The 20,107-nt window shown below is 38.1% G+C and overlaps 1 protein-coding gene across 2 annotated transcripts in view; it reads left to right on the top strand.

The window, feature by feature from the left end:
- Positions 1 to 20,107, top strand: part of RNLS (renalase, FAD dependent amine oxidase) — a 331,811-nt gene that overhangs the window by 255,120 nt on the left and 56,584 nt on the right. For both annotated transcript variants that reach the window (XM_049854970.1, XM_049854971.1), the window contains exon 5: positions 17,068 to 17,241. In XM_049854970.1, coding sequence (XP_049710927.1) covers positions 17,068 to 17,241 — 174 coding nt within the window. The remainder of the gene's footprint in view (positions 1 to 17,067; positions 17,242 to 20,107) is intronic.

Genomic DNA, 20,107 nt, shown 5'->3' with positions numbered 1-20,107 from the left:
TTTTCGTAGTCTTTCCCATCTGAAACTCAGCACTTTTCTTGCAAAAAGAAATTATGCCATAATAGTCGAAAAAGTATAGGATGCATAGAAATAAAGGAAGCATTTTCCAATCATAGTACTGTGGTGTCTAAACTTATTGTACATCTTTTGCAAGAGAAGAACAGGCAAGCCAGCTAAGTCTCTATTCTGGAATCCAACAAGAAGTTGCCCAAGATTAGAACTGATAATAACCAGGGTGAAATTATTTGACGTTTTAGTCCGAAATCTACCCTAGGCTCTGCTAAAGTATTTTGTTAAGATTTATATGCTGGATGCCTAGGGGCCTATGGTAAACATTGCTTGATTTTAATAATCCTGCGTTCTTTCAGAACACAATCCCTACATTTAAAAAAATTGTATTTTTCTAATTCTGTGGTTAGAGCTAGTTGCTATAGAAACAGTTGAATGTCATTTTGGTTTCATAGGCTCCTCAGATAAAGAGAAGAGTGGGCTGTGAGTTTGTAAAGCAACAGAGATCACATGTGATTGCGAGAAAGTCATAAGGCTTTATAGAAAGCCAACTACAGACATATCTGTAAAACTACTCATTTGAACAGAGTGGCAAAAAGGCAGTAGAAATAGGGACCAGAGAGGAAACATTGTCTTTTTTCCTTGACAGATTGTTCTTTATGATTAGTGAGATGGGGAGACAACAGGGATTAGAAAACCCTCTGGGACTACTCAGCGGGGTCCTGATGCATCGGAAATACTGCTTTCCACAGGTCTGCAAAGGCCTTTTGGCATGCGATCTACCCCCGGTGTGGCAGGATTGCCTGTTTAGTCATGGAAGCTTGATGAGGAACTTGCTGCTAAGACTTTAGCCTTCTTTGTTTTTATCTTACCAGAAACAAAATAAGTTATAATCAATTATTATTACATTTTTTAAACTTTAGATGTCTTTATATTCTTTTTTTTAACCTTTTTTTACCTATTTAATGCAAGGATTCCCACAAAATTTAGGAAACACTAGGATAAAACTCGCCTTACTAGACATGAACCTTATTGCCCTGAAATACCTCTCTCCCTTCTAAATTCTTTCTGCTAACTTAAAAAAACAAGCTCTGCATAGCAACTAGGTGGAATTTACCTGTTAAGTTTTGTATTCAGATAATAATTAAACTCTAGTGGAAAAATAGCTTAATCCTAAATTTTTATCAAAATACAAGTAACCCAAGGATAATACAGAGAAACCCATTTGGTTGGTACTCTTTGTTTTTCTACACTCCTGGGGTAGTACAGTTATGTTGATGCAAAATGTGGATTTTAATTCCTTTTTAAAGAACAATCTTTGAACATTCAGCCCTCAAAATTAGAAGGATGTCCAAAGAATTCTACAATTTATGTTAATTTTTCAAAAATTGTTGCCTAAAACACTTTTGGCATCCTTCAAACTCCTTATTAAAAAAAAAAAAAATTATCCTCTACTTTGCAAAGTGAAGTATATCCAGCATGCTTTATTAGTCAGAGATATCTTTGATTTAGTAATATCCTGATATTGTTCAGCATTAAGCTTATCGATTCAAAAGACCTTTTAAAAACTTTTTCTGAAGCATGATGTATGAATAAATGCTCTCCAAGGCTTTCGAAGTCAAGTACCATAATAGTATTGGGCTTTCTGCAACACCTTTATTTCGTGCCAGGAGTTGTGCTAAGCCTATTATCTCATTTAATTCTTTTAATAATCCTTTAAGGCATGCACTATTATTATTCTCATTTTATAGAAAAATAAATGCTTAGAGGGATGAAGTAACTTGAACAAGGTCACACAGATAAATGTCAGAACTAGGATTCAAACTCAAATTTTTCTGACTCCAGAGATGCCTCTCTGGATGAAAGAAGTATTTCCCCAGGGAGAATCCCACCTAGATATAACTGCTAAAGTCTGTTCACCAATAAACTGCAGATTTATTGCTTGCCAAAACTGTTTTTGCTTCCAGGCTTAATGACTTCTAAACCTATAGAGTCCAAGGGAACATTCAGTCTATTCCAGGTGAAGTGAAACAAGACTGATTCTATGATGCTTTTACATGAAAGGCATGACTCATAAATGGTAAAATCTCAAACTCTGTTCTGGCCTGCTAGTAGAAAGAACTATTTATGGAAAATGGGCCTTTCAGCATTATTTCTACAGCCACTCTGAGTAAAGAGGACCAGGCTACTCTGGCTAAGATACTTTTGGCTATGTATACACACAGAGCTAGAGGGTCTAATGTTAGGAGCTGAATTGGTGCATCTTGACATTCCTGGAATTCAACAAAAAAGAAAAAGCGGTAATAAACAAATCAAGAGCAGTCAGTTACCCTTAATGCAGACCTTAATACAACTTGACCTCCTAACTTTAACTGTCCCTGAGCTGAAATGCATTACATATCGTGGCAAATCAGAAAAGTAGCAATCCATTGTAATTACCTGTAAACAACAAAACTTCTGGCAGGATGTGGTGTTAAGGTTTTGAGTACCAAGTGTCCATGTGGGCAGCATTTATTATTAACTACAATATTGATAATGAATGCCATGTTAGCACTAAAAGATGTTCATTTTACTATCAGTATTGATAGTAAAAAAAAAAAAAAAAACTTTTTTTTTTTTGATGAATTAATTGTCATGCCCCAAAAGCCAGTATTAAGAGAAAAACAGTTGAAAATAGTACTTGGTTTACTTATGAAAACACAGACCTTCATAAATTGCAAAATATTCTGATTCAGAATACTCCAGGCCTCAAGGATTTGGCTTTAAGAAGTTGATCTCTACCACTCCATTTTTTTTTTTTGTCTGCTCCAGAGTGCTTTCCTAGAAGAAGCTAGAAAATAGAGCTACATAATGTTTCAGAGCACCAACAAGAAATAGGTAATGTACTCAGAAAGGTTTTACTGACAGAATTTAATGAAGGGACGTTTACAGAAGGCTGGGCAGGGTTAAGGCAACCAGCAAAGAATGTTGTGGTTCACAGGGGCTAGCAACAGCTATGAACCAAGACTATGCCTAGACTTAAAGTGCAAGGAGGGAAAACAAGGTTACTGGTATCCCAGAGGGAAACCCTGGTGGCATAATGGTTAAGAACTACGGTTGCTAACCAAAAGGTTGGCAGTTCAAATCCACCAGGCGCTCCTTGGAATCCCAGTGGAGAGCTTCTACTCTTACCTTACGGGGTTGCTATGGTCAGAGTCAACTCAATGGCAACAGGTTTTGGTTTTTGGTATCCCAGAGAGCTGGAACCATGGAAGAAGAGCTATCTGGCATGAACTTTAACTGTCGAGGAACTCAGCCACTGGCAGCACCTGACAAAGCAGGAAGGAACAGGAGGACTCAATATTCCAGCCTCTGTCTCCTACCCTGGAATCTCCTGCTTATGCCTCTCCTTGGCCAGAAGCCAGACCTCAGGGTAATTCAGCCTGTAGAGGGCAGCATCCCAGGCACAGAGCAGAGCAGAGGAGGGCAGGGAGTAGAAATGAGGGAGCAAGAATAAGAAGCACAAGTAAATTTCTCATCTCTAAGTATTTAAATGGCATAAGAAAGGAAAGGAAATAACTGACATAATATCTAGAAAATATTATAAAGCCATATACAATACTGCAAAGTAAACAGCACATAAGAAAAATTTTATAATAAAAGATAAATGGAAATCCAAATCTCTATAATACATCACCCATTCATAAAAATCAATTTAAAAACATGAAGAAAAGTAATAGAGCAATTAGCAAAATAACACGAACAGATTGTTTTCAGAAGAGGAAACACATATGGGCTAGTAGGCATACGAAGAATGTTTAGGCTCATCAGTAGTCAGGGGTTGATTAATTAGTAAGCAAGGTATGCACAGGCTTAATTGTGTTTCCTAATTAATAATCTATAGTGTGCAGTTTCACATAGGTGCACAGGTGAAATTGTGTACTACAAATTAGTAAGCAAGCCTTGCTTACTTGGGTACCTTGCTTATTGAGTAATCCGTGCCTGTTAGTAGTCAAAGAAATACATATTAGAACTAAAATGAGATATATTTTTTCTATCAAATTGTAAAAAAGAGAAAAGAGAGCACTACTTAATACCGGCAAGGACACAGTAAAATGGATCTTTCATACATTGTGAGTGGAGTGTAAATTGGTACAGCGTTTCTGAAATCAGTTTAACAGTTAATACCGTTTCTGATGTTCTCTTAAGGAGATAATTAAAAACATAGATAAAGATTTATGCAGAAATATGTGAATAGCAGTTTTAACTGTAAGAGCAAAAAAAGAAATGTCCAACATCAATGGAATGGTTAAGCAAATTACACAATGTCCATTCCATCAAATTTTATGGAGCCATTAACAATTGTTTACAATGAGCTCGTGTGTCATATCGTAAACAGAAATACAGTATGCAAAATTGTATGTACATGATCACAACCATATTGAAAGAAAAAATCAGGGAAAGACTAGTGAAAAATATCCATATGGTAACAGTTGTTTCTCTGGATGACAAAGTATGGCGATTTCCCCCTTTTTCCACTTTATACCTTATGTATTTTCTAAATTTTCTAAAGTGAGGCTGTATTCATTAATATTTATTGAAAGTCAAAGCTCAATAAGGCACAATCCTTGCCTCAAGGAGTTTACAATCTACTCTCATTTTTATATTTTAACTTTTAAAATCATAGAACAGTAAAGATTCATTTTTTTGTTTTTAACTAGGGTGGGCAAAATGGTATATATTTCTCATTGATTTCAATCCTTTACACCACATTTCCAATGCAACAGGAAATCCTGGCTGCTTTATCTTCAAGATATACCCAAAACCCCGTGAAAAGTAAATCAATAGGTGGATACATGACATTATGTATTTGTCAAAACCCATGGTGATGTACGACACAAATTGTGAACCCTGATGTAAACTATAAGGAGCTCTGATGGTGCAAGGGTTAAGTTCTTGGCTGTCAACCAAAAGTTCGGTGGTTTGAACCCACCTAATGGCTCTTTTTTTTAATGGCTCTGGAGGAGAAAGGCCTGGTGATCTGCTTCTGTAAAGATTATAGCCTAGAAAACCATATGGGGCAGTTCTACTCTGTCCCATGGGGCCCCTGTGAGTCAGAATTGACTGTGTGGCACATAGTTAACAACGTAAAGTATGAACTTTTTAATAATAATGTATCAATATAGGTTCATCAATTGTCACAAATGTACCACAGGAATGCAGGGTAGGAAAAACAGTGTGGTGAAGATTGTGGTAGTTGCGGTCCATTAGTCCTTTGGACTAATCTTTCCCTTGTGTCTTTGATTCTCTTCATTCTCCCTTGCTCCAGATGGGGTGGGACCAGTGGAGTATCTTAGATGGCTGCTCAGAAGCTTTTGAGACCCCAGCCACTACTCACCGAACTAGAATGCAGAACATTTTCTTTATAAACTGTGTTATGCCAGTTGAGCTAGATGTTCCCCAAGACCATGGTCCCCACAGCCCTCAGCCCAGCAATTCCATCCCTCAGGGAGTTTGGATGTGCCTATGGAGCTTCCATGATCTTGCCTTGGACAAGTTGTGCTGGCTTCCCCTGTATCGTGTACTGTCTTATCCTTCACCAAAATTACCACTTATCTATTGTCTATTTTGTGTTTTCTCTCCTCACCCCTCCCCTCCCTCATAACCATCAAACATTGTTTCTTTTTGGGTATAAATCTCTTCATGAGTTTTTCTATAGTAGTGGTCTCATGCAATATTTGTCCTTTTGTGATTGACTTATTTCACTCAGCATAATGCACTCCAGATTCATCCATGTTATGAGATGCTTCATAGATTCATCATTGTTCTTTATGGGTGCATAATACTCCATTGTGTGTATGTTCCATAGTTTATCCATTCATCTGTTGATGGGTATCTAGGTTGTTTCCATCTTTTTGCTTCTGTGAATAAAGCTGCAGTGAACATCGGTGTGCGTATGTCTATTCATGTGAAGGCTCTTATTTCTCTAGGGTATATTCCTAGGAGTAGAATTGCTGGATTATATGGTATTTCTATTTCTAGTTTTTTAAGAAAGTGCCATATTGCTTTCCAAAATGGTTGTACCATTTTGCATTCCCACCGGCAGTGCATAAGAGTTCCACTCTCTCCGCAGCCTCTCCAATATTTGTTATTTTCTTTCTTTTTTTTTAATCTTGTCAGTAATGCTGGGGTGAAATGGTACCTCACTGTGGTTTTGATTTGTATTTCTGTAATGGCTAGCGATTGCAAGCATTTCCTCATGTGTCTATTAGCCACTTGAATGTCTTTGGTGAAATGTCTGTTCATTTCCTTTGCCCACTTTTTAATTGCGTTATATATTTTTTGTTAATACAGGTGTTGGATTTTCTTGTAAATTTTAGAGATTAGATCTTTGTCAGATTTGTCATAGCCAAAAATTTTTTTCCCAGTCTGTAGGTTCTTTTTTCACTCTTTTTTTGGTGAAGCCTTCCAATGAGCGTAAGTGTTTAATTTTTAGAAGATCCCAGTTATCTAGCTTATCTTCTGGAGTTTGTGTGTTGTTAGTTACGGTTTATATCCTGTTAATACCATGTATTAGGGCCTCTAGCATTAATCTTATTTTTTCTTCTATGATCTTTATAGTTTTTTGCTTTATATATAGGTCTTTGATCCATTTTAAATTAGCTTTTGAGTATGGCGTGAGGTATGGGTCCTGTTTCTTTTTTTTGCAGATGGATATGCAGTTTTTCCAGTACCGTTTGTTAAAAAGACTGTCTTTTCCCCATTTGATGGACTTGGGCCCTTGTTGAAGATTAGGTGAGGATAGGTGGATGGATCTACATTTGGGCTCTCAATTCTGTTCCATTGGTCAATGTATCTGTGGTTGTACCAGTACCAGGCTGTTCTGACTACTATAGCTCTGAGGTCGGGAAGTGCAAGCCCTCTTACTTTATTCTTCTTCAATAGTGCTTTACTTTTTCAGGGCCTATTCCCTTTCCCTATAAAGTTAATGATTAGTTTTTCCATCTCTTTAAAGACTGCTGTTGGCTTTTGGATCAGGATTGCATTGTATTTGTAGATTGCTTTCGGCAGAATTAACATTTTCACAATGTTGAGTCTACCTGTCCACGAGCATGGTATGTTTTTCCATTTATGTAGATCTCTTGGTTTCTTGCAGTAGTGTTTAGTAGTTTTCTTTGTGTAGGTCTTTTACATCACTGATTAGATTTATTCCTAAGTATTTTATTTTTTAGGGGCTATTATAAATTTATAAATGGTATTGTTTTCCTAATTTCTTTTTTGTCATTCTCTTTATTGGTGTATAGGAATCCAACTGATTTTTGTATGTTTATCTTGTAACCTGTTAGTCTGCTGAATCTATCAGTTCCAGTAGTTTTCTTGTGGAGTCTTTTGGGATTTCTATATATAGTATCATATGATCTGCAAATAGGGACAGTTTTACTTCTTCTTACCAATTTGGGTACCCTTTATTTCTTTTTCTTGCCTTATTGCTCTAGATACGACTTTCAGCACAAGGTTAAATAGGAGTGGTAATAAAGGGCATCCTTGTTTTGTCCCTGTTCTCAGGGGGATATTTTCATTCTCTCTCCATTAAGAATGATGTTGGCTTTTGTATAGATGCACTTTATTATGTTGAGGAATTCCCCTTCTATATGTATTTTATTGAGAGTTTTTTATCAGGAATGAGTGTTAGACTTTGTCAGATGCCTTTTCTGCGTCAATTGGGATGATCATGTCATTCTTTTATTTGTGTGGTGGGTTACGTTGATTGATTTTCTAATGCTGAACCATCCTTGCATACCTGGTATGAATCCCACTTGGTCATGGTGTATTATTTCTTTTATATGATCCTGAATTCTACTGGCTAGAAGTTTGTTAAGAATTTTTGCATCTATATTTATGAGAGAGATTGGTCTGTAATTTTCTTTTTTTCTTTTTTTGGTGTCTTTGCCTGGTTTTCGTATCAGGGTTATGCTGACGTCATAGAAGGAATTCAGAAGTATCCCTTCCTTTTCTATGTTCTGAAATAGTTTCAGTTGTATTGGTGTAAGCTCTTCTGTGGATATTTGGTAGAATTCTACAGTGAAGCCATCTAGACCAGGGCTTTATTTTGTTGGGAGTTTTTTTGTTTGTTTTTATTATTTTTTATATCTTTCCAATCCTTTCTCTTGTTATGGCTCTGTTCAGATTTTCAACATCAGTTTGTAGTTTGGGTAGGTAGTGTGTTTCTAGAAATTTGTCCATTTTCTCTAGGTTTTCAAATTTGTTGGAGTATAGTTTTTCAGAATAATCTGTTATGATCCTTTTTATTTCAGTTGGGTCTGTTGTAATATCCCCTATTTCATTTCTTATTTGGGTTATTTGCATACTCTCCTGTTTTTCTTTTGTCAGTTTGGCCACTGGCTTGTCAATTTTGTTGATCCTTTCAAATAACCAAATTTTGGTTTTGTTGATTCTATTGTTTTTCTATTGTTTCAATTATTTCTGTTCTGATCTTTATTATTGCCTTTCTTCTGGTGGATGTGGGCTTCCTTTGCTGTTCTATTTGTTTGAGTAGTATAGCTAATGTTTTGATTTTGTCTCTTCTTTTTTGATGTGTGCATCTATTGCTATAAATTGAGCTCTGAGCACTGCCTTTTCTGTGTCCCAAGGTTTTGGTATGATGTGTTTTCATTATCGTTTCATTCTAGGAATTTTTTTATTCCATCTTTGATTTCTTCTATTACCCAGTGGTTTTTTAAGCAGGGTGTTTATTCAGTACATGTATTTGATTTTCTTTCCTTGCTATTCCTGTTGTTAATTTCTACTTTGATGGCATTGTGATCAGAGAGGATACTTCATATTATCACAATGTTTTTGAATTTTGTTGAGGGTTGCTCTGTGGCCTAAGATGTGGTCTATTCTATAGAATATTCCATGTGCATTAGAACAGAATGTGTACTTTGAAGCTGTTGGGTGGAGTGTTCTGTATATGTCTATGAGGTCAAGTTGGCTGATTGTGTCTTTTAGATCCTTTGCATCTTTGCTGAGTTTCTTTCTAGATATTCTGTCCTTTACTAAGAGTGGTGTGTTGATGTCTCCTACTATTGTGGAACTGTCAGTTTCTCTTTTTAGGACTGTTAGAGTTTGTTTTTTGTATTTTGAAACCCTTTCATTGGGTGCATATGTATTTATTATAGTTATGTCCATGGTGGATTGTCCTTTTAATCATTATACAATGCCTTTCTTTATCTTTAATGGTGGATTTTGTTTTAAAATCTCTGAGATTAGTATTGCCACTTCTGCTCTTTTTTTGGTGGCTGTTTGCTTGATAAATTTTTTCCACCCTTTGATTTATAATAAATATATATCTTTGTTTCTAAGATGGTGTCTCTTGTAGATAGCATATTGATAAATCCTGTTGTTTTTTTTTTAAAACCCATTCTGTCACTTTATGGGTGCATTTAGGCCATTTACATTCAGTGTAATTATTGATAGGTGTGAGTTTATTGCTGTCATTTTGTAGTGCTTTTTTTCCCTGTGGTGCTGATGTTTTCTTTGTTCCTCTTCTTTCCTGTGCTGAATTGCTTTTGTTTGTGGATTTTTTTTTCTGTTTTTTTTTTTTTGTAGATTTTGTGTTTTCTGAGACTTTTATGTTTTTCTTCTTTATTTTGATGAGTAGGTTTGTTAACTTTCTTTGTGGTTACCTTGCATGCAATTTACCCCTATTATCCTAAGTATAAACCATTCTTTTATTACTTGATAACACTTCAACTTCCTTTCCATTTGAAAGTGCTATACCTACACTGTTTATTCCCTCTTTTATTGTTTTTGACATTGTTGTCATTTACAGATTAACCTCTCTTTTTCCCTGTAGGAAACCCTGGTGGCATAGTGGTTAAGTGCTACAGCTGCATACCAGAAGATCAGCAGTTCAAATCCACCAGGCGCTCCTTGGAAATTCTATGGGGCAGTTCCACTCTGTTCTATAAGGTTGCTGTGAGTCGGAACCGACTTGACGGCAGTGGGTGTTTTTTTTTTTTTTGGTTTCCTGTTGAAAATCTTTTAGTTTTGATTTATCCTGGAGTGTTCATTACCTAGGCTGGTATCTGGCTGATGCTGTCTTGTGTCCTAAATTCAGGTTGTTGTCTGATGTTGTTCGTCCTCTAACTGAAGGACACCCTTTAGTAATTCTTGTAGGCTTCGTTTGGTTTTTACATTTTCCCTTAATTTCTGTTTATCTGGAAATGTCCTAATTTCACCATCATACTTGAGTGGGAGTTTTGCAGGATATAGTATTCTTGGCTGGCAATTTTTTTCTTTCAAGGTTTTATATATGTCATCCCACTGCCTTCTTGCCTGCATTGGTTTCTGCTGAGTAATTAGAGTTTAGTCTTATTGTTTCCCTCTGTATGTGACTTTTTGTTTTTCTTGAGCTGCTCTCAGGATTCTTTCTTTGTCTTTGGTTTTAGCAAATGTGATTATGATATGCCTTGGTGATTTTCTTTTGGGATCTATCCTATAGGGGCTCATTGAGCTTCTTGGATGGTCAGCTTTTCATCTTTCATGATATTAGGGAAGTTTTCTGTCAGCAAGTCTTCAATGATACTGAGTTTTTCATTTTCTTCCCCTGTTCTGGAATTCCGATTACTCACAAATTTTGGCTTTTTATTGTATCGCACATCGTTCTCAGGGTCTCTTCATTTGTCTTCATTCTTTTCTCTGATTTTTCCTCAAAGTGGTATGCAAGCATTTGTCTTCAGATTCGCTGATCCTGTATTCTCATTGTTTCAACCTGCTCCTCAAAACTTCTATGACACTGTCCATTTCTGAAATCTTGTTGTTTATCTTGTGGATTTCCAATTACTGTTTTTATATGATTTCTAGTTGTGAGTTTATTTTGACATTTTGTTCCTGTATTATTTTCCTGAATTCTTCCATTGTTTTGTCTGTCTTTTCCATGATTTTGTCTGTATTGGCCATGATTTTGTCTTTGTTTTGCCCATGTTTATTTGCTTTTTCCTTCAACTCTTGGATATCCCTGAATATTAGAGATTTGAATTCCCTATCAGGCAGTTCCAGTGCCTTTTGTTCTACTGGAAGACCATCTAGTGTTTTATTTTGGATGCCTACTGGAACTATCCTGTCCCTTTTTTTTTTTTTTTTTTTTTTAATGTTTTGATATTGTCTGCTGTCTTCAGGACATTCAGTAATTATTTTCTTTGTTTAGTGATTGTAGATTTATTTGTTTTGTCCCACTTTTCTTTGTTTTATATGGTTATGTCTGAGCTGGCACACTGGGTGTTCTTTGCTGTTTGCTTGTCTGTGGGCACAGTTCTTCTCACCACCTTGTCCAATGGGCAGGGCTAGTCGCTCAGCTATGGTGCAGCAGGGCAGGTCCAGTGAAGGGGGAGGGGCTGAGATGGGTCATTTGTGGCACACACTGGGGTTGACAGTGTAGGGCCAGGGGTCAGTGCAGGGCAGGTACCAGTAGACCTTGCCTGTGTAGCCCAGAGTTTCAGTGCTCAGCACACAGTGCAGATAGGAAGGAGGGAGGGGGAAGATTGTAATGTGTGGAGCTATGTGGGTGTAAGAAAGAAGAGAAAGGAGAGAGAAACAGGAGCCAAAAAAAAAAGTACTGAGGGAGCCTGGCATTGAAGTGGCACAGACCTGGGGAAGCCTTGTGCAGGTGGCTCTCTAGCCTGGTGGTGAGGCACAGCTGCCAAGTAGGGACAAATATGGCACACACAGCTAGGTGGGTGGGACGAGGGAAAAGAAGGAAGGGAGAGAGATAAGAAACTAGATTTTAAAAAGAGAGAGAGAGAAAAGCCCACACAGCTAGGTGGTTGGGAGAAAGGAATGGAAGGAATGCAGAGACAAGAAACTGAGGGGGAAAAAAAGATGCCAGGTGGTTGGGAGGAAGGAAAAGAAGGAAGATAGATACAAGATGCCGAGAAAAAAAGGAAAGGAAAAAAAGAAAAAATGCCCCAAGGAAGCCCACCAGAAGCAGATCGCTAGCCAAGCAGTGCTGCAGAGCACCTCAAGAAGGAGCAGAAGATGGCACATGGCACCAGGTGTTCAGGAGAAGTGTAAGGAAGGAAGGTAGAGAGAGACAAGAAACCAAGAAAAAAGAAATGCCCCAGGGGAGCTACTAGAAGCAGGTCCCCAGCCAAACAGCACTGCACAGCCTGTCAAGGAGCAGAGATGGCACCTGGTGCCAGTTGTTCAGGAGAAGTGTAAGTTAAGGAAATAAGGTAGAGAGAGACAAGAAACAAACAAAAAAAAAAGTGCCCTGAGGGAGCCCACTGGTATGGTGGTACAGACCGGGGAAGTGGCTCCCTAGCTGAATGGCACTGCACAGCCCATCTAGAAGGAGCAGAGATGGCATCAGGTGTTCAGGAGATGGTAGAGACAAGAAACTGGCAAAAGAAAGTTAAAAAAACAAAAAAAAAACCTCCAAGGAAGCCCACTGACTTGGCATAGCCCATCTAGAAGGACCAGAGATGGCACACAACACCGGGTATTCAGGAGACAGGAAAAGAAAGAAGGTAGAGAGAGATGAGAAATCAAGAAATGAAGAAAAACAAAAAGGAAAAAAAATGCCTCCAGGGAGCCCACTGGTGTGGCAGCATGGACTGGGGAAGTGGTTCCCTAGTCAAAAGGCACTTCACAGCCTGTCGAGAAGGATGGAGATGGCATACAGAACCAGGTGTTCCAGAGAAATGAAAGAATGGAGGTGAGAGAAGAAACCAAAAGAAGCTGAAAAAAGCAACAACAGCAACAAAAAATGGCACTGAAGGAACCAACTGGTGTGGGCGGGGTGAATCCAAGCGGCACAGAGCCAGCACCTCCCCATCCAAACAACTGCGGCCTGCCAGAAAGCAGTGGTGGCCGAACAGTGGGAAGAAGGGGGGGTGGGGCGGGAAAGCATGTATTGCTGGTTATCAGGTGCGCTGTCTCCTGCTGGGAGCTCTGTGAACCTACCTTCCCATACTCCCTGTCCACCAATGTTGGTGGCTGAAGAGTCCAAGATGGCAAATCCATGCTGTGTTAGCCAATAGGAGACCTCCACTTCGTATCTCCCCTTGCTCTATGTTCTTTGTCAGTTTCTTATTCCATTCAGTGCTTGGGTGAGTTTCTTTATGCCTTCCTCTGGTGCTAAGGGTTCCAAGATTAATGTTTATCTCTGTTTTACTTAGTTTTTCGGGTCTTTGCTGTAGAGGGATGGCATGATACTTCTGTCTAGCGCCATGTTCTTACCTCCTCCACTGTTATCCTTCAATCCAAGACTTCTGAAGTGACTGTTTTCCCCTGTTCCTCTCTTGCATCCCTGAAGCCTTTACCTATACCCAGAAAGATAATTTTTAAAACAGAAGCCAAGTCATATCTATCCTTGGCTCATAACCTTTCAGTCGCTTCTTACGTCAATCAGAGTAAAATCCTCAGAAGAGACATATATCTTGAAAACGTGTATAAAATAGCCTGTCACTTTTATCCCTATACCCTGGTGTATTTTTTTGTATCTCTTATCACTAACTGACATACATTTGCTTGGTTATTTATTAAGTGGTCTTTCCACCAATAGTATGTAAGCTACATGATAGCAGGGACTTTGCCGTTCTGCTTTCCATCCCTAACATCTAGAACAGTGCCTAGCATAAAGTAGTAAATGAATGAATAAAGTAGAAGTGGGCAGTTATTACCCTTACTGTATAGATTAGGAAACTGAGAGATTGAAATTACCTTAAAGCAAAAACCGAACCCACTGGCATCTGACTTTATAGATTAGGAAACTGAGAGAGTGAAATTACATTAGGAAACGAAAAACAAATAAAGAAATTACTTATTTAATGTTATTCAGGAGTACAACCCTGGTCTTCTGATTCTCTTTTTCTCTCCTTATCTTTCTTCCTCCGTCCTTCACCTCTTCCAAAACCCATATGTAGACATAAACATACACGCAGAGACATAGGCAAATACAGAATGGACTAGGAACAATTCTCCTAACTGATGCAAGTATGACCACCAACTACCCTGTTCCCTATAATTTTTAACCACTTTAGTCATATCATAGTTTATAAACTGTATTTCATATATGTATGTATAAAACATACCAATGATCATGAAGGTGGCACAGGAAGATCACTGTGAATCACAGCCAACTCAACAGCAACTAGCAACAACAGCGTGTGTTTGTGTGTGTGTGCATAAAATTACAGAGATTATATAAAACCCTAGTGGTTCAGAATTAAATGAAGATGGCATCCAAGTAAAGATTCATTATATTGGAATTAGGCATTTTTATATAAGCCTTCCTTTGTGGTCATTTAAGGAGCCTTGGTGGCGCAGTCCTGGTGGCACAGTGGTTAAGAGCTACAGCTGCTAACCAAACTGTCAGCAGTTTGAATCCACCAGCTGCTCCTTGGAAACCCTATGGGGTGGTTCTACTCGGTACTGTAGGGTCACTGTGAGTTGGAATCAACTCCACAGCAACAGGTTTGGTTTTTTTTGGTGGCGCAGTGGTTAAAATGCTCACCTGCAAACTGAAAAGTTGGCAGTTGGAACCCACGAGCCACTCTGTGGGAGAAAGATGTGGCAGCCTGCTTCCATAAAGATTTACAGCTTTGGAAACCCTATTGGGCAGTTCAGTTCTACTCTGTCCTATAAGGTTGCTGTGAGTTAGAATTGACAGCAGTGGGTTTTGTTGTCATTTGGCCTTTTTGAATACATGAAAATAAAGAACATATTTTTCTTGCCAGAGTATATGTATTTGGGGGCTAGAGCCCTTTGACATTTTGCATAAGAAAGCATTTTGTTAGGTCCTGCCTGCATTGCAACAGGCCCTGAAGATGAATTTTGTGCAAATGATTATGTCCAAGAATTGAGGTTGTTTCAGTCAGAAGTCTCACCTCCCCGTTCTCAGAATGAATTAGAGAGCTCCCCCCGCCTCCGCCCAGCAGACAAGGGTGTGTAAGGTTAATTGCTCTTTCTATATAGATATCAATTGCCTTTTCAAAGGGCCACCCACTGGGATTTGCCACTTGTCAGTTTGTCTGAAAACTAGCTGAATGTGTGGGGTGGGGGAGGGAGAGGCCCAGTTTTGTTGTCAACCTAGTTGACCCTTTAGTTTTGGCTAAGGCAAAAAAAACAGCTTTTAGGCCCTTTCAGTTACTGAATAGCTGACTACAGAGTTGGGGGGGGCGGGGCGGGCTTTAATGTTATCGCTGTTGTTTTAATTTAAAAACTGAGAAACTTAGTGATAAGACCCCAAGTCCACAGTATATGCTCAACTTGTAATACTACTTTCTTTCACCTCCTCTTTCAGAAAGCAGTAGGCATAACATCAAGCCGTAACTTTAAAAGCAGATTAAATAATAAAAGGAAACCCAAGATACACTGAAAGTAACAAGGCCAATGTCAGATGATCATTTGTTCATCAAGTAGTTAAAACTTTTAATAATGCAGAAAATGATGGTTAAAGTGAATGATGGCTTTTACTTTTAAGTGAGTGCAAAATAACCGGTTATGTCAGAGGAGAAAGCAATACCAAAGTTCATTTTGAAGTTCAGACTTACAGATCAGGAGGGGAGAGTACAGGGTAATGTACAGGGTAATAAGGGAACTCTGCCTTTGTCTTGACCATGCAGCTTGGAAGCTGTGTAACCAAGGGCAAGTTACTTAACCTCTCTGAATCTCAGTTTCCTGATGATGTAAAATGAGGACAGTAAAACTAGTTATCACACAGGGCTTTAGTAGAAATTAAATGAGGTCATAGTTCTAAAAATGTTTTGCAGCCAGGAAAATGCTGTAATAGTGTATAGGATTATTGTTGTGCTTGAATAATACATTGTATACTCTTCTTACCCTCTCTACCTTCCAAAGCCACTTCTCTAAGGATTAACCAAAGTTACCCACCCCCTCACCATCCTTGAAGTCTGCCTATCCCTATTGTTATAGGGTAGAATATTTTTCACTAATTAAATGGGATTTTTTTCATATGTTCCATTTCACAACCTGCCTAAGCCTTCAGAATGGCTTTCTCTGACCCCAAGTTATCTTTGACTCAATGGCAACGAGTTTGTTTTTTTTTTTTTTTAATATGACCAAGAAGCTCCCTGAGACCATTAAGAGTAGAGGGATTGGGGTTGCAATGTTATTCGATTTTCCCAAATATTTTTCTGTCTGTAGTTTAAAAAAGCAACTATTTAATGAACACTAACTATATGCTAAGCACTGTATTGTACATTATTTCACTTAATCCTCACGCTACTTAAATACATTTTGTACCATTATGAGTACTTAACAGAAGAGAGGGCTATAACCAGAGTAATTCAGTAGCTTGGCCGTTGTCACATACCTAATAAGTTGGCAGAGTCAGGATTTCAACCCAAACCTGCCTAATTCCATTCTCAGGCCCTTTCCATTTGCTGATTATTTACCTCCTATGTTTCCACTCATTTTGCATGTCTGTGTTTGCCCTTCTATCTCTTTACATTTTTATCCTTGGTGAAGAGTAGAATATGGGGCCTATAGCAAAGATTACTAAGGTATGGTTCCTATGCTTGTAGAACTATAATAATCTACTGGCAGAATGATACAGACAAACAAATCACTGTATCACGTGGAAGAATTTAAGAGGTCCATAAGAGAGAAAGCATCAGTCTACTCACTTATAAACTAAGAATAATAAATACTCTACCTTATAAGGCTGTGGTTATGATAATGTTCAGTTATTTAGCAAAGACACTGACTCGTATTAAGGGCTCAGTATATGAAATCTGTGATGTTGCTGAACAGTCCCAAGGTAGTAACTAGAATATAGAGCTGGAAAAGCAACTTGAAGCTAGGTTTTGAGAGCCTGGAATGCTAGTCCAGAGAGTTTGGAACTTCTGCTTTATAGATGCATTTGTACCAAGGTCAGTAATCATTCTGAAAAGAAATTAGAGCTGATGCTATTTTGCATTACCTTTCAAATTTCATTGTAAGTGAGATGGAGTTGGTGGAAGCAATTGGAACCAGTTTAAAGGAGTTTTGTGTTTGATGTACTAAAAGGAAATATGATATTTTCAAGTTTGATGCCCTTTATTTTTCCTTCTACAGTAATTAGTGGATGCCAAAGGCAGCAACTGGAGTCTGTGAGCTACTCCTCTCGCTACGCCCTGGGCCTCTTTTATGAAGCTGGCTTGAAGATTGATGTCCCATGGGCTGGGCAGTACATCACCAGTAATCCCTGCATACGCTTCATCTCCATTGATAATAAGAAGCGCAATATAGGTCAGTACCCCCATTATTTCCCTTAAATACAGTAACAATGGTGGGTGTAGATCATGAAAAATGCTGTTTAATCGAGTGTTGCCATTCTGAAAGGAACAAGCATTTAACTCTAAGCCGCAAGGGATAAAACTTAATGTCACATTTGGCCAATAATAAAATATACTGTGAAACCAGGGAAGTTTTTCAGAAAATCATTCGCCACATGGTTTGTATTACTCAGTTCATGAAAATAGTGTCAGAAGATTCAAGATTTCAGAACAGTCCAAGTTCTGCTTTAATGTGGATCCATCTATATACAAATGTGTCTCTAATCATTCTTTCCTTGGTAGAGTTTGTTGTTTTATTTTTTTTAATTTGATAAATGCTGCTCTTTCCACTTCCCAGGCTAGGTTAAAAAGTAAATTTTACTATGCTATGTAAAATTCTTCACTTGAATATAATCTTGTTATTTTTTACATTTCATCTGGAAGAATAAGTAAAATATCTTCATATACCATGTAGCTAAAATGATAGGTAAGGTGTTTTGTAAGAGCTTTACTAGAATGTGATAAAACTTACACTCACCTTTTTTGTTGAAAATAGTTATGAAAATTAGATTTGAACTGCAAGAAAAACATAACTGATTTATTTTAGGCATAAAGGTGAAAATGTGTTCTTATTTACATGTTGTGGTGGCTCCTGAGACACTGTTTTATGTGAAATAATCTATAATGATCCAAAACAACTAAACTCATGTAAGGAATTGTCGTTTCAATTTGTTATGGTGTTTTATGAGGCAGCAATGGTTTCATCAAGCCATTAGTTAGAAGTCTTGGGTGATAAAATCACCATCTAATGTCTCTTGGCTGCCAGAGCTTTATAATGATAGAACTGGGCTGGAGTATGGTTTTTATATCAGAGCACATAATCTTAGAAAAATGTTTCTTTTATAACTTAAAACTCCCTAAGGGCTGGAATGTTTATGTTAATGTTATGCCAAATATATGTACAATCGGCAGTTCATGAAAAGCCCTATAACAGCAATGGGCTAACCATTATTTTTAACTCTAAATTGCTTTGTTCTGAGAGAAGGAAAATAGCCGTTGGTCTTCTCATTACATGCCATCAATTAGACATTATCTTTGCGGTATTGCTTTCAAAGATACAATATCTGTTAGAGTCCATTCATCTGTCTGTAACACAAAAAACAATCTAAAAGTCTTTAAACAATAAGAACATTTGTTATATTACCTAAGAGGAAGAGGTTGAGCAGGCCCCAGGATTGGTTGATTCACGAACTGAGCAATATCTTCAAGGACCTAGGGTTCATCCTTTTCTGCTCTCTGCTACTCTTGATATTGACATCATTCTCAGAGGACTGGTGACAAGATGGCAGTAGCTGTTGGAGTCACATCTACACCCAACAACATGTGTAGGAAGAAGAGGAACTATCACTGCCATCATCCTTTTCTAAGAGTCGAGGAAATCTTTCCAGAAGCCCCTCAGCTGACTTCTCCTTGTATCTCATAGGCCAAAATTGGGTCACTTGACCAATCTTAAACCAATCACTGACAAAGAGAGTATAATTAACTTGATAACCTACAGGAATCAAGTCTACTTCTGGACCTGGAACCTGAATAAAAGAGGGATTTGTTAGGAAAAAAGAAGGGGGTAATGGATGCTGGGTTGGCAACCAGTAGTGTCAATTATCTTCAAGTAGAGTCACATCTCATGTGGGAGACGAAGTTCTAAAGTTGGCACTTGAAGAGAATAATCACATATACTCAGAATTACCTTTGAAAATTCTTGTCTTAGCTGGGTTCTCTAGAGAAGCAAAACCAGTGAAGTGTTTATATAGAGAGAGAGAGAAAGAGAGAGACAGAGAGATTTATAGCAAGGAAATGGCTCACATGGTTGTAGAGGCTGGAAAGTCCCAAGTTTGTGGATCAGGCTGTAGGCTTCTCCTGACTCATGCAGCTGCAGGGGCTGACAAACCCAAGGTCAGCAGGTAAGCTGGCAGGCCGCTGGCTCACAGGCTGTGGAGGCTGACAAATCTCAAGATTGAAAGGTAAACTGCCCGCTCAAGTCCCAAGAACAGGAGGTCAGATGAACAGGAGCCAGATGCAGGATTCAGAGAGAGCAAAGGCCCATGAGCTCTGCTAGAAAGTCCAGATACATTAGATGTACCCCACGCCCCCAGGGAAACTCCCTTTCAACTGACTGGCTGCTCATAGCAGATCTCATCATGGAGGTGATTGTATTACATCAGATCTCATTATGGAGGTGGCTACATCATTACATAGCTGCCAAACTGCATCATAACTGCCAAACCCCTGAGAATCATGGCGCAGCCAAGTTGACCATTATAATCCCTTAAAACTACATAACATTTTGAAAAGCCATATCAACTTTCAGTAAGTTCAGTACAGTCATTTTTCCAATATTCAGTAGATTTCAGTTTCTTTGGGTGAGGCCAGATAAAATAATTGATTTGCATTTATGGGTCAGAGTGATATTTTCTGTTATATGAAAGGCATATAGGAAGGAAGCTATATAGGAAGGAAAGAAATAACAGAGTCATACGTCCTAACAGAGTAAACCCAGGCATACAAATAGGGTGGGATCATGGGTGAGAGCTCCCCTACTACAATGTAGTAGCAATTTATAAAATCAGAGTTACGTAAATTTGAAAGAGTACAACATAAAAATATTAATAAACTCACATTATTGGCAGTATTTTAAATAACAGAAACACAAAAATAATTTTTTTTTTTTTTAAGTTAACAGTCACACAATTTTAAAGCCGATGGGCCATGTGAATTGGAAGCCATGTTTTTGCTATGGTCTGTGGTGTTACTTCTTCAGCTGGCAAAGAAATATCTGCTTT

This window comes from Elephas maximus, chromosome 16 (genome assembly GCF_024166365.1).
Source record: "Elephas maximus indicus isolate mEleMax1 chromosome 16, mEleMax1 primary haplotype, whole genome shotgun sequence".
Classification (NCBI taxonomy): Eukaryota; Metazoa; Chordata; class Mammalia; order Proboscidea; family Elephantidae; genus Elephas; species Elephas maximus.
The sequence above is the reverse complement of the archived record's forward strand: the minus strand, read 5'-3'. Positions and strand labels throughout refer to the sequence as shown.